The sequence below is a fragment of the Gadus macrocephalus genome, chromosome 13 (genome assembly GCF_031168955.1).
Source record: "Gadus macrocephalus chromosome 13, ASM3116895v1".
In the NCBI taxonomy this organism is placed as follows: Eukaryota; Metazoa; Chordata; class Actinopteri; order Gadiformes; family Gadidae; genus Gadus; species Gadus macrocephalus.
In genome coordinates this window covers 6,577,015-6,590,223 of record NC_082394.1, presented here as the reverse complement: position 1 = coordinate 6,590,223, position 13,209 = coordinate 6,577,015, and the positions used below count along the sequence as shown (strand labels likewise).

Below are 13,209 nucleotides of genomic sequence, written 5' to 3'. Positions count from 1 at the left end.
TCACCGAATAATAAAAAAAAGCCTTGGAACTACCCTTGCAAAGAGTTTGTAGCGACACTTCCAGCCATGTCAATCATCTCTCGATCATCAATGTCATGTTTGCAAAAATCTAAAATAATCCCCAGAACAGCAACCATTATAACGATTTATTTTACATCAAACAAATATGTCAGCTGGTATGGTAGCAGATCTTAAGGATCATACAATATGTTGAAAAGAGATTTTAATAAGCATGAGCAGCACATGAGAATGATTAGTAATATGGAGCATCCCATTCTTCATGTGCACAATAATACACACAATCAGCATCAATACTGCAAAATACACTGTCAGCATAGAACCTCAGATATTCAGTGCAGCATATCGGAGTATCACAGAGGTATGATAACCCTGAACTTTTCATGAATATGTCCATCAGACCCCTTTGTGGCAATCATAATATAATTTAGGGAGCATTGGGGTTTAAAAGCTTTACTGGATTAAGCTGTAGCGGTCTTCTTATCTTTGTACATCGCCATCATCTTTTTAATCTCAGCTATCGCCTTTCCAGGGTTCAGCCCCTGCAAGAGAACGGAGAGTCAAATTTAGTTTGAGCATTTACAGCAGTTGTCTTTCATTGTCTTACGCTGGACATACACTGCATTTCTGGACCGTTCGTTTCACGGTCAAAAAGTGTTTTCATGGGGCAACTGAGATAGCCTTTGATGTTGTCAATACAAACAACTGAAAACAGACACAAAACAGACACAAAACTAGCAGTTATTCTAGTGAGGATTTTGCGTAAAATACACAGTCGTACAAGTATATCCCATCCCAAACCTCATGCTTTGTATAATTCTGTAAGAATCCAATTTCCAATACATAATTCATTGAAATGATCGTCACAAATGACTACCAAGTTTAACAGTTGTAACGAACAGCGATGCGTGTATGGTTCAGAGACCGGAAACTAAGCAGTAAGAGTGTGATTTCGTACCTTGGGGCAGGTCTTGGTGCAGTTCATGATGGTGTGACAGCGGTACAGAGAGAAGGGGTCCTGCAGCTTGGACAGACGCTCCTCCGTGAACTCGTCTCTGGAATCAATCATCCATCGGTAGGCCTTGGGACAGAGAAAACACTGTTAGAACCTCTGCACAGGGAACCTCATGGTCTGCATAGAGATGGAGGGACAAGCAAAAGCTAAAGAGACATTTATAAGGCTCCCGAATAAAACCAGACAAAACCACACCTGCATGAGAACCGCAGGTCCAAGGTACTTGTCCCCATTCCACCAATAGCTGGGGCAGCTGGTGCTGCAGCAAGCGCACAGAATGCACTCGTACAAGCCGTCCTGCACAGAGGAAAGGGTTAACAATGTGTAATGTCCATAGTAGGGCAACAGCTAGAAAACCAGTCATGGTTGGCTGTCAGCGGACCAAAGACGGAGGCTTACCAATTTCTGTCTGTCATCGACGGACTGCGTGTACTGCTCCTGTCCCTCCTTGGACTCGTCCTTCCTCTTCAGGAAGGGCTCGATGGACTTGTACTGGGCGTAGAAGTTACTCATGTCCTGAAGATACAAGGGACGGTTAGCCCGACATACAGTCTTACCTCCAAGTAGGACTATCCATTCTGTATTGAATGGAATGCGATAAAGAACAACACCGTCTAAAACGGTTTGAAACGAGAGCATACTCACAGGCACCAGATCCTTAACGACATACATGTGTGGCAGGGGGTATATTTTGGTGGGCTTGCTTGTGTTGGTGTCGATCTTGTTGAGGCAGGCAAGTGTGTTGCCCCCGCCAATGTTCATCGCACAGGATCCACAGATACCTGCATTAGCATGTTGAGGAAACATATTTCATAACATGCTTTAGACGATGGATAAGGGCGGTATATTAATAATAGCCCATGAATTTCAGCATCATTGATTAAGGTCTCCACGGGACCACACTGACCTTCTCTGCAGGAACGGCGGAATGTTAGAGTGCTGTCCATCTCATTCTTGATCTTGATGAGGGCATCCAGAACCATTGGCCCACACCTGTTTCAAGTAACGTACAGCAGTGCTTGGTGAAATTCTACCTTCAATAGGACTGCATATCAAGTTAAATGGCTGACCACGAAAGTATTAGCAACTGGTTAGTCTGCCGTCAATGGCAGTTAGTTATTATAAATGTATATAAATGCAAGGCTTAAATAATCAACTCTGATTGTTCAATGAGATTCAGTGTTCCGTTATTTTTCGAATAACAGACCATTGCTATGATGCCATTTCCAAGCAAAAATTGGAAATGTTAACAGGGAAAACTGTGAATTATGCTGTGGTTAGTTTACATACGTGTTGAGGTCGATGTCATAGGTCTGCATGCGAGGCTTGTCTCCTGGAGTGTCTGGGTCCCAGCGATACACCTGGAACTTCTTTATCCTGGGCTCAGCAGCTGGAGCTGCTGCTGTCTGGGCATGGCGGACAGCCTACCATAGGGAAATGGCAAAACATGAATGAAGACAATTTGCGATTACATTTGAGCACAAACAAACACACCAGGCTGCAAGAATTATTTGAGTTGGAGGTTTTGTCAATTGCCAGTAAAATAAGAATCTGAAAGATTTGAAGGACTACATCTATATACCATGAATAATCTCTTCCGAAATATTGAGGTAATTCAATACCAATGAGGATGAGTAATTGGTTGTTAGTTCTTAGAAATTCACTTGAACTCAGAAGGAAATTGAAGTAACAATAGGTAACCACCAGCCATTTTGGGAGTCCCAAAGATATTCACATGCACCCACAGACCGCATATCCCAGCGTCCGCCCTTTTAAAGCAAATAATGGGTTTGGCACGGTAATATTATTCCTTTCATGCCATGTCTCACAAAAGGATTGGTCGAGGTTGAAATCAAATTAACCAAAGGTTCCTTGAAGATAAGGATATCAAAGTGCAGTGATGTAACGTCACTTCATAATACATAGGGTTGACTTGTTTACCTACCTAGTGTTATGCAGCTAAAAACAGACATTCAAATTTATTCTAGATACAGTGTAGGGGTTAGACTATTCCACCAATACCAGGTTTCCAGTTAACAAAATCAATTAAATTACCAATATTTTAAGTAACCTTGCAAGCTAAACGGGTCTGCGTTTCGTAAGCCTCCTTGCTACGTAACTACGTAACACTGGTCGGCGGTCCAGGAAGAGTTTGTTATGTGACACACTGGACAGTCAAACCAAAGACATCTATTCATAACACACACCCAGATTCATTTTGTAGTCATTTTCTTTGTATGTATATAAAAGAGACATTACCACAAGTCCAACTGGAGAACGAAAAGCCAAAAAGCCACAGCGACCCAAGGACGAAAGAACCGCAATCGACATTTTGGAGCAGCTTTCTGAAGGCAGTACCAGAATGCTGTGCGTCTGTCGTGACGAGACCTTTCGCTGTTAACAACGGGGAGCGTTGATTTTCCGTACCAGTGTCTCCCGGTTATCCCATATAAAGCTCCGGGGCGTGTGTACTTACATAAATGTATATATATATTTATTTATTAAACTATAGATAAAAAATATATTTATAAACCATACGATACATTTTTTACGATAGTTTTTATTAAAAATAAATATCCTTTAATATATTTAGTGTAAGAACTAATCGGAAGCATATGACGTATACATTGGATGAATCTTCCTGACGTAGGCAGAGGTTGGTGGAGAAGGGGATAGGGTTCTCAAAACGAACATACCCCGAACACGCTGCTTTACGGCTTGGGAAGTTGAAACTACAATTGCACTGAACAGACCACGCATCTCATAACGAAGTGGATAAAGGTCATTGACTATATGGTGTTATCTTAGATTGGTAGGCAGACGCGGTATACTATAAATTAAAGAGGGAATGGTATTTCTGACACTGTCCTGTTTGGTCCGAAGCCGCGGGCCAGACAGACATTGGAAGGTCCAAGAACTCCTGAAACATGCTCGGGTAAGTTCCATCAGCTGTCAAACAATTTATAGTCTTCATTTAGATTGAGATAATAATTTGTAAGCTCATCTATATTTTGGTGGGGGCCATGGGACTGCATTGTGTTATCGTCATGCACCAAGATACTATTACTTATTCTGATTAATCACCACAGCATTTCAGGGGAAGGAAGAACCGCTGTTACAGTTTGGCTGTGCGGGCAGTAAGGAGGGCTTTCGTCTACGCCACTAAAGGTCGAATACTCAAGAAACGTAACATGCGAACGGTAAGACACCATCTGCTGCTTGCTCTGTGTCACCCTGATGCCTTGGTCACTCAAACACATATTTATCACAGTACTAAAGATGCGATTGAGCAGTGATGCTGATCAAGTAAATTGTTTTCAAGTACAAATGTGATTGCATATGATTCGAAGCATCCAAAATCTGCTTTCTCTTTTCTGTGATTTATTCGTTCAGCTTTGGATTTCACGTATTGCAGCAGCAACACGAGAACATAACATGAAGTATCCAGCCCTGATTCATAATTTGGGAAAGGTAATTGTCCTCAGGAATTCATTATTTTTCTTTCACATGTTTAGAAAGTGCTTGGTTCACCAAAGATGTATACGTCGGTCTAAGTATTTGGGCCTCTCAGCAAACTCCCAGCATATCATTTACACCTTCACAGCATTAGTGCAAAAGGAGATTTCTGCAAAAATGTACTCCAGGATCTAACCATCGTGCCCCTTGTTGTCCCTCCTTACAGACAAGTGTTCAACTCAACCGTCGTATTCTCAGCGAACTTGCCATCACAGAACCCCGGACGTTCCTCTCGCTAGCCAAGCTGGCTCAGGCGCGACGAGAGGAGGGCTTCAGGGCGGCCCTAGGTGACGGCCAGGAGCCTGCAGGGGTCTTCTCCCGTGTGATGGTGACCCACTAGTCCCTTTGCCATCTGCTGTACTAACGGACTCCTCTACTTGCTATGCTGGGCAGACAGTGAGGCTCTGGATTGTGTAAATGTGGATGCAATGCTACAAGTCACAATAATTAAATAAGCCTGTCTTTGACTTTACTCTCACCCTCTCTCCTATAATCATTCAATCCAGAGAGCAATAACCTTTCAAGGTGAAGGTGGAGAGAGTTTGGTTGTTTTTCTTTTGAGACCTTGCTGAGATAAAATGTATTACTCTGAATGGACCAAAAAATCAAACTCAATGGAAGGACATTAACTAGACGTGGACATTAAAGCAAATTGTAATGGGGAAAACTTATTTTTATTTAGTTACGCCATTTGGTTCACATTGCGGTAATTCTGATTTCAAACGATGCAGGCTGGCAAGTAGATGACCATGATTAAACTAACGTTTACCCCTCATTGTCCTTAGCCGAACACAATAACAACAGCAGCACATTGATTTCTCTGCTGCAACCACACCCTAACCAACCCCATTGTCAAGTACATTCACAACATACCTTATCAAAAAAGTGTCCCCGGAGGATAAGTAGTTACGAGAAGTCCCACCACATTCATGTGCAACTATAATTTAATACTTTCAGGCATTTTTTTTTTAAGGTTTAAGTATGAGTCTAAAGGTAACAAGCAGATTTTGTAAGGCTATTGGTTTCTATGTAAATATCTGTACTTTTCTTCTTGTGATGTATTCGTAAAATTTGTTTCATTAAACATTTTGTTATGTATTCAATACATTGCTGTGGTTCCCATTTTTTTAGACATACATAAGTACGTATAGTTTGACATTCAGCAAATTATAAATATTATCCATGGTCTATTCTCATAAACATAAATCGAATATATGTTTTGTGGAATGTAGAGAAGAAAGCATATTTAAAATGATTTTCTGTTACAAAAGCATCATGATGTAATCCAATGACATTTAAAGTTTCAAAAATACCCTTTTTACTATTTGCGGCTACCGTACAATTTGGGAGGGGGGACAAAACGCGACCTCTGTGGAGGACGCTATTGCAACTACCAATGAAAAAGCCGATTGATTTTCAGTAGCCAATAGCAAAAGCTGTTGTTCAGACCACGGCAAATCGTCTCCTGCAATTGCGTGAAGCATTTCAGCGTGACACGCATGTGGAGGAAGTAAGCTGACAGGCATTTGTCAGAGCCTCATTTTTCTGACCGGCTTGCATAAGTCTTGTAATATCAATTGTCAGAAAAAATGTCCTGGCTGTTTGGCCTTAACAGGGGGCAGCCTGAAGCCCCCCCACCCGGCCCGCAACCACCTCCGCCGCCAGCCCCGGCCGGTGGAACCGGTGGCGGTGGAGATAAACTCAAGGACAAATGGAGCAGCTTCGATCCGACTGGGCTGGAGCGAGCTGCACAGGCAGCCAAAGACCTCGACAAGTCTCGTAAGTGTGAAGTGCAGAAACTATTCCGCAATGTAACGGGAGCCATATTGCACACAATCTGGGTGAATTCATTTGGTGCATTCATTAGTCGTCGCTTAGGAATCTATATTCAGAATTGTGCAAATATAAAACCAAGGTGAAGCGAGATGAGAACGGCATGTACAGAATGCTGTCTGAGTGACAAATACCCACTCAACGCTCACCTTCATTCAAGGGGACCGGGTCAAAGGTCATCCTTGTCATCCCTGTCCACATTACTTTTTAAATGAATGAAACTTTGTTCCGTTTGTTGCAAGATTGCTGAAATAGTCGTATACACTGCAATTATTTTATTATGGCATACCATTTCCCTTCTGCAAATACCTCACCTCAGGCCATGCCAAGGAAGCTTTGGACCTGTCTCGTATGCAAGAGCAGACGGTACAGCTGGAGCATCAGAGTAAATTTAAGGTAAGGAGATTACAAATTTTCATCGCATGCCATATGTTTGGTGTATCTAGTTTCATTGTGATGTACATAACAAGTTCAACATTGTATTAAATACATTATAACTACGTGGCATAACCTAAATTATGCTTATTTAACTTCCTATAAACAATCTGCAGCAATGCTGTATTACCTAAGGGACAATGTACAGTCTGTCCTTACCCCAAAAATAAACCCTGGCAGGTGATTCAGGGGTCTTGAATCAGCCTTCAGGGGTTTATTTCTGCAAAACATTAATGTTTCGCTGCACATTATCCCTCCTATCACACAGCTTTTATTGAAAATAATCCATAATTTGACACAAATATAACCCATTATTTTATTGATTTGCAAAATGTTGTACTGCTTCTGCAACCAAAGTCTGTTGGCATCCATAGCGTCCATTGCAACTGTCTGTTATACAGAAGTAACAGACTGCTGCACGCCTTTATTGACCAATCAGAATTTAGTATTCCACAAGGACGCGTGAGGAATTTCAATGACATTCATTCAATGAAAATGCTTGTCTTCCTTAAGCATGTTTTAACAAAGGTTCATTACCTGAGCTATAAACATTACATCAGGCATCATGACTGCAGGTTGAGATTTGATGCATGTAAATATTGGGATGTTGTCCAGTCTGCTGAATGTCTGTTGGGTCCTCCTATTGACGCTGCTATTTCCTGTGTTAGGAATATGAGGCAGCAGTGGAGCAACTGAAAGGAGATCAAATCCGTATCCAGGCTGAGGAGAGAAGGAAAACCATGAGTGAGGAGACCAAACAGAATCAGGCGGTAAGAATGGAACCTCACCCTGGTTATATCCGAGCATTTGTAACTTTGATTCAGTAAGGCACTCGACCAATCAGTACTAAGCCAGCTCTGGTGGGCCCGTAGCATGTCACCATGGTAACCCTGTTGTCTGTCCAATCACAGAGAGCCCAGTACCAGGATAAGCTAGCTCGGCAGCGATATGAAGACCAGCTTCGACAACAGGTGAGTTCACCTGCTAGATTTAAAAACGCATCAAAAGCTCTTATCGCCAACAAGCACGTTTAAAATATTTACTGTTTTTGTTCACAGCAAGCCATAAATGAGGACAACCTTCGTAAGCAGGAGGAGTCTGTGAATAAACAGGAGTCCATGAGAAAAGGTAACGGATAGCACTAACCAAATGCAGTGTATATCACACAGCTAGGTTGATCATTGGCTGGAGTTCTAACTGTGCCGGGTCCGCCTCTACTTCAGCCACCATCGAGCACGAGATGCAGCTGAGGCACAAGAACGAGCTGCTGCGCATAGAGGCGGAGTCCAAAGCCCGGGGCCGCGTGGAGCGGGAGAACGCAGACATCATCCGCGAGCAGATCCGCCTGAAGGCGGCTGAGCACAGGCAGACCGTTCTGGAGTCTATAAAGTAGGTGGCTTTCACAAGTGGTCATGGTGCCAGTTGGTGTTCCCTTTTGTATTACTAGTTGTATGTGCTGGTGATATCTAGTTGAAATAACTCGTCCTCACTAGAACAGCTTATATTCAATAGTGTCTCATGGTGCTTAAAAAAAAAAAATCCATATGCCATGAACAGTATGCAAACACAGCTACTAATAATTTAAATTAGATGTTTGATTTGATCGTTTTAGTACACACCACACAAAGCATATAATAAATGTTTTCCCTTTCAGGACTGCGGGGGCTGTGTTCGGAGAGGGCTTCAGGGCTTTTGTGTCGGACTGGGACAAAGTCACAGCTACGGTGAGAACATTCCCCACAATGCACTGCTTCATCAGGTACAACGTGAGGATGGTAGTAAAGCTGTGGGTGGCTGACGAACTTCAGGTTTTGTGGAGATGCTGGGCACATCGACACTTCCCCAGATATAGCTCCACAGCTCTGGTCACCGACTACACGCACATCTTCTTTTCGTTTAATTACCCGCGTCCTGGATGATGTTAAGACTGAATAAATTAAACAATAATAAAAACCATACCACATTTCTCTTGTAATGTTCTGCCACGTTCATCGGCTAATGTGACGTTCAAGTCCTAAACACGTGCAACGTCTCCTCCCGTCGGCAGGTAGGAGGGTTGACCCTGCTGGCGGTGGGCGTCTACACGGCCCGCAACACGACCGCAGTGGCCGGCCGCTACGTCGAAGCCCGGCTGGGCAAGCCGTCCCTGGTCAGGGAGACGTCCCGCATCACCGTGGCAGAAGCCATCAAGCATCCCATCAAGGTAGCTGGGAGGCCCGTTTGGCTCGGCCACAGTCACTCATCAGCTATGTGTGGCATAGTTGATGCATGCACGTTTAGGCCCAATCCCATTTCTACCCCTTACCCCTTCCCCTTACCCCTCCCCCTTGTTTGGAAGGGGTAAGTGGGAAGGGGAAGGGGTAAGGGGTAGAAATGGGATTGGGCCTTTAGATCTGTTTGTGTTCCTTTTTAGTAACCATTTTCTCATCCCTCCCTCCCCCACCTCCTGTTAGACGACGAGGCGGTTGAGGAGCAAACCACAGGATGCCTTGGAGGGAGTCGTGCTGAGCGTAAGTGTTCAAGTTACAACTAGGGCAGGACAATACTTTGATAATATCGTGAAGCGTCTTTGAATGCCGTCGTATACAATCCTCGTTAAATTAAGATATTGACCTCTCGTGATAACCATAGCAAGACAGCAGTTTCATAGCAACAAGGAATTACGATGAGAAGATATAATGGTCATTTTAATTCGTGATGTTGAGTCGATCACAATGTTATTTTCCTCATGATCCCCATTTTCTATAAAGGCTGTGACATTTGGAGAAAATGCTAATATTGCAAATTTATGTTATTTAATAATCCCTTTTAGCCTTCACTGGAAGAGCGTGTGCGAGACATTGCCATAGCAACTCGAAACACACGGCAGAACCGTGGCCTTTACAGGAATATCCTCATGTATGGCCCGCCAGGAACTGGAAAAACTCTATTTGCCAAGGTACGAACCGGTTACATAACACGCATCATCTGATTTATGAACCTCAATTCATGTGATCCGATGAACCGTTACCTCTTTGTGTTGAGCAGAAACTGGCGATGCATTCCGGGATGGACTTTGCGATCATGACGGGAGGCGACGTGGCCCCCATGGGTCGTGACGGTGTCACAGCGATGCACAAAGTGTTCGACTGGGCCAACACCAGCCGGCGCGGGTATGCTGTCAATGATTATGAACATAAATGAAACCCTTTTGTTCATGTATGAATGTAATCTGATGATTGTTGAAATTCATTCCTATGTTCTCCTTTACCTATGCTAGATTATTGCTCTTTGTTGATGAGGCCGATGCCTTTCTACGCAAGCGATCTACTGTAAGTTGAGTTGTTCCGTTGCATCCGTCCATATGGTTCACATTGTGAAAATGATGTATAATACAAACCATTTACATTTTATTTTGTGTCTGTTTTCTAGGAAAAGATCAGTGAAGACCTCAGAGCCACATTAAACGCCTTCCTTTATCGTACCGGAGAACAGAGCAACAAGTAAGTATTCATCTTACCCAATATGCATCGTTAATCATGGTTAAATAAAATGGTATGCGTGGAACAAGTATCATAATACAAAACTTTCCAGCTCCATACCAACATAGCCCTAAGTGTATCCAACACCCCCTTGATTTTCCCTCTTGTATGATCAGTCTTATAGCCCACTATCTCTATGCCTCAAACCCTTTTCTTCTTCCCTCGGTGTCCTGCAGGTTTATGATGGTGCTGGCCAGTAACCAACCAGAGCAGTTTGACTGGGCCATCAACGACCGTATTGATGAGATAGTGAACTTTGCGCTGCCAGGCCCTGAAGAGAGGGAGAGGCTGGTGCGACTGTACTTTGATAGATACGTGCTGGAGCCGGCCACTGGAGGGAGGCAGTGAGTTATACACCTAATACACCAAATCTTTCGCTCAAATCTGAAAATAGAGCGCTTTGACCGTATAATACGACTGAAATTGTTAAAGGGATTGTTAAAGTTGAAAATATGTAACAAGTGGCTCAAAAGCTGCAAATTATCTGGATATATCTGTAGACTATAGCGATCGACAACGATTTCCATAATGGTATCAAGCATCCTATAACTGATGCATTCTAGAAATAAAAAATGCTGTCAAAGCCGTTACCATCACCCCTTCTGCTCTTGTTCTGGTGTCTTCTTCAGGAGGCTGAAGCTCGCCCAGTTTGACTACGGTCTCAAGTGTTCTGACATTGCCAAGCACACAGAGGGGATGTCTGGCAGAGAGATCTCCAAGCTGGGAGTGGCCTGGCAGGTTGGTATACCGATCTCTGATTGGCCGTGTCCATGTTATGGACTATCTATCATGTCGGTGGTACTCCATTTCTAAAGATTTAAAGTCAACTTAAGTTTTCAACTCCTTCCACCCAGGCGGCGGCGTACTCCTCTGAGAGTGGGATCCTGACGGAGGCCATGATTGACGCCCGCGTCCAAGATGCTGTCAAACAGCACATCCAGAAGATGGACTGGCTTCACGGAGAGGGCGTGGAGAGCCTACAAGTGAGGCCCCCCCCTCCCAAGCAGGCCAATACAGCAGGCGGCGACGGGAAGATTGGTTTCATCCTGCCCGTCGCCGAGGTCCCCCAGGCCTCGGAGGTCGTCGCCCCGGTGGTCGAAGGCCTCAACCAACAGATTCTGCCGCTCGCCATGGCACCCCTGGCTCAGGAGGTGGTAGCAGCTACGGCTGACGTCATCAGAGAGATTCAGCCCCTCGCCCAGGAGGTGGCAGCTCCGGTTGACCTTAGCAAAGAGGTTCTTCCCCTGGCTGAGGCCCCCCTCGCCCAGGAGGTCGTCGCCGAGGTTGTCGAAAGCATCAACCAAGAGGTGCTGCCCCTCGCCGAGGCACCCGTAGCTCAGGAGGTGGTGGCTCAGGTGGCCGAGAACATCAGCCCAGAGGTCTTGCCCCTCACCGAGGCCTCCCTAGCACAGGAAGCGGTCGCTCCCGTAGACATCACCCAAGAGATTCTGCCCTTCGCAAAGGAGGTGGTCGTTCCTATTGACGTCAGCCAGGAGATTCTGGCTGACGCCCCCGTAGTGACGGAGGTGGTCGCTCCGGTTGAGGTCGCCAAGGAGATTCTGGCTGACGCCCCCCTAGCTCAGGAGGTCATCGCCCCGGTTGACATCGCAGTTGACCTCACCGAGACCCCCCTAGCTCAGGAGGTCATCGCCCCAGTTGACCTCACCGAGACCCCCCTAGCTCAGGAGGTCATCACCCCAGTTGAGATCACCGAGACCCCCCTAGCTCAGGAGGTCATCGCCCCGGTTGACATCGCCGTTGAAATTACTGAGACCCCCCTAGCACAGGAGGTCATCGCCCCAGTTGACCTCACCGAGACCCCCCTAGCACAGGAGGTCATCGCCCCAGTTGACCTCACCGAGACCCCCCTAGCACAGGAGGTCATCGCCCCAGTTGACCTCTCCGAGACCCCCCTAGCTCAGGAGGTCATCGCCCCAGTTGACCTCTCCGAGACCCCCCTAGCACAGGAGGTCATCGCCCCAGTTGACATCGCTGTTGACCTCACCGAGACCCCCCTAGCTCAGGAGGTCATCGCCCCAGTTGACATCGCTGTTGACCTCACCGAGACCCCCCTAGCTCAGGAGGTCATCGCCCCAGTTGACCTCACCGAGGCCCCAGTTGACCTCACCGAGGCCCCCGTAGCTCAGGAGGTCATCGCCCCAGTTGACCTCTCTGAGGCCCCCCTAGCACAGGAGGTCATCACCCCGGTTGACCTCATCAAAGAGGAGATGGCTCCGCCTACTACAACCACCGTTGACCTGACGGAAGAGAGCAAATCTGCTCCAGTTGAGGACGGCATTAAACAGGAGATTGCCCCACCCACTTTGAACACCGTTGAGCTGACGGAAGAGAGCAAATCTGTGCCACCAGTGGATCAGGTCTCTGACGTTGGAGTCAAGGCAGAGAGCGTAGGTGAACCTGCTGCTGCTACTCCTTCCAGTGAGAAGGAAAAGGAGGTAAAGACTGTATCTCCTCCGCCAAAGGATGGAACCCCTGTGTGAGGAGGATGGATGAACCACAACGGAGGTGCTGGGATCAAACAAAAGAAAAAGAGTATGCTGGCCCTTGTACCCAAGTGATGTCTGTGTCTGATGACGTCTCCGGAACAACGCCGCTGGAATATGGGGAATGCAAGGGGCCACTCAAATCGGTGACCTTAAAATATGCCTGACACTGATTCATGTTGATATATCTGTCAAAGTGTACTTTCTATGGAAACCGTATGTCTTTAATTAATGTTTACAGATTATTAACATTACAAATAGTAACATTATTAAAATTGTGTGATTGTGATTTTCTATATAAATGATGGAATATTCAATACGTTTCTTTTATTTATTGTCCTTTTGTTTTGTTTATATGGTCAAAGCA

At 45.3% G+C, this 13,209-nt stretch overlaps 3 protein-coding genes across 14 annotated transcripts; 2 read left to right on the top strand and 1 right to left on the bottom strand.

Annotated features, from left to right (window-relative positions):
- Positions 1 to 134: 134 nt before the first annotated feature.
- sdhb (succinate dehydrogenase complex, subunit B, iron sulfur (Ip)) lies at positions 135 to 3,453 on the bottom strand. The gene is made up of 8 exons (XM_060070231.1): positions 3,293 to 3,453; positions 2,324 to 2,457; positions 1,941 to 2,026; positions 1,679 to 1,815; positions 1,433 to 1,549; positions 1,229 to 1,330; positions 977 to 1,099; positions 135 to 560 (listed from the first exon to the last, which is right to left on the bottom strand). Exons 1-8 carry the CDS (start codon positions 3,362 to 3,364, stop codon positions 480 to 482), a joined length of 852 nt encoding a protein of 283 aa, XP_059926214.1. The 5' UTR covers positions 3,365 to 3,453; the 3' UTR covers positions 135 to 479.
- Positions 3,454 to 3,722: 269 nt separating this feature from the next.
- On the top strand, positions 3,723 to 5,652 carry mrpl20 (mitochondrial ribosomal protein L20). Its single transcript, XM_060070236.1, has 4 exons — positions 3,723 to 3,968; positions 4,123 to 4,233; positions 4,427 to 4,504; positions 4,716 to 5,652. Exons 1-4 carry the CDS (start codon positions 3,882 to 3,884, stop codon positions 4,887 to 4,889), a joined length of 450 nt encoding a protein of 149 aa, XP_059926219.1. The 5' UTR covers positions 3,723 to 3,881; the 3' UTR covers positions 4,890 to 5,652.
- A 377-nt stretch (positions 5,653 to 6,029) lies between these two features.
- Positions 6,030 to 13,153, top strand: atad3 (ATPase family AAA domain containing 3). Of its 12 annotated transcripts, none has more exons than XM_060068690.1 (18): positions 6,030 to 6,328; positions 6,702 to 6,778; positions 7,486 to 7,587; positions 7,729 to 7,788; positions 7,876 to 7,945; positions 8,041 to 8,206; positions 8,472 to 8,541; positions 8,865 to 9,020; positions 9,271 to 9,327; positions 9,630 to 9,755; positions 9,845 to 9,969; positions 10,077 to 10,128; positions 10,229 to 10,299; positions 10,515 to 10,682; positions 10,968 to 11,076; positions 11,193 to 11,543; positions 11,607 to 11,981; positions 12,072 to 13,153. In XM_060068690.1, the coding sequence occupies exons 1-18, from the start codon at positions 6,139 to 6,141 to the stop codon at positions 12,837 to 12,839; spliced, it is 3,093 nt and encodes a 1,030-aa protein (XP_059924673.1). In that variant the 5' UTR covers positions 6,030 to 6,138; the 3' UTR covers positions 12,840 to 13,153. The 12 variants fall into 12 exon arrangements, with proteins under 12 accessions (XP_059924673.1, XP_059924668.1, XP_059924679.1 ...); XM_060068685.1 differs by having other exon boundaries at positions 12,027 to 13,153; XM_060068696.1 differs by having other exon boundaries at positions 11,607 to 12,026; positions 12,423 to 13,153.
- Positions 13,154 to 13,209: the final 56 nt, after the last annotated feature.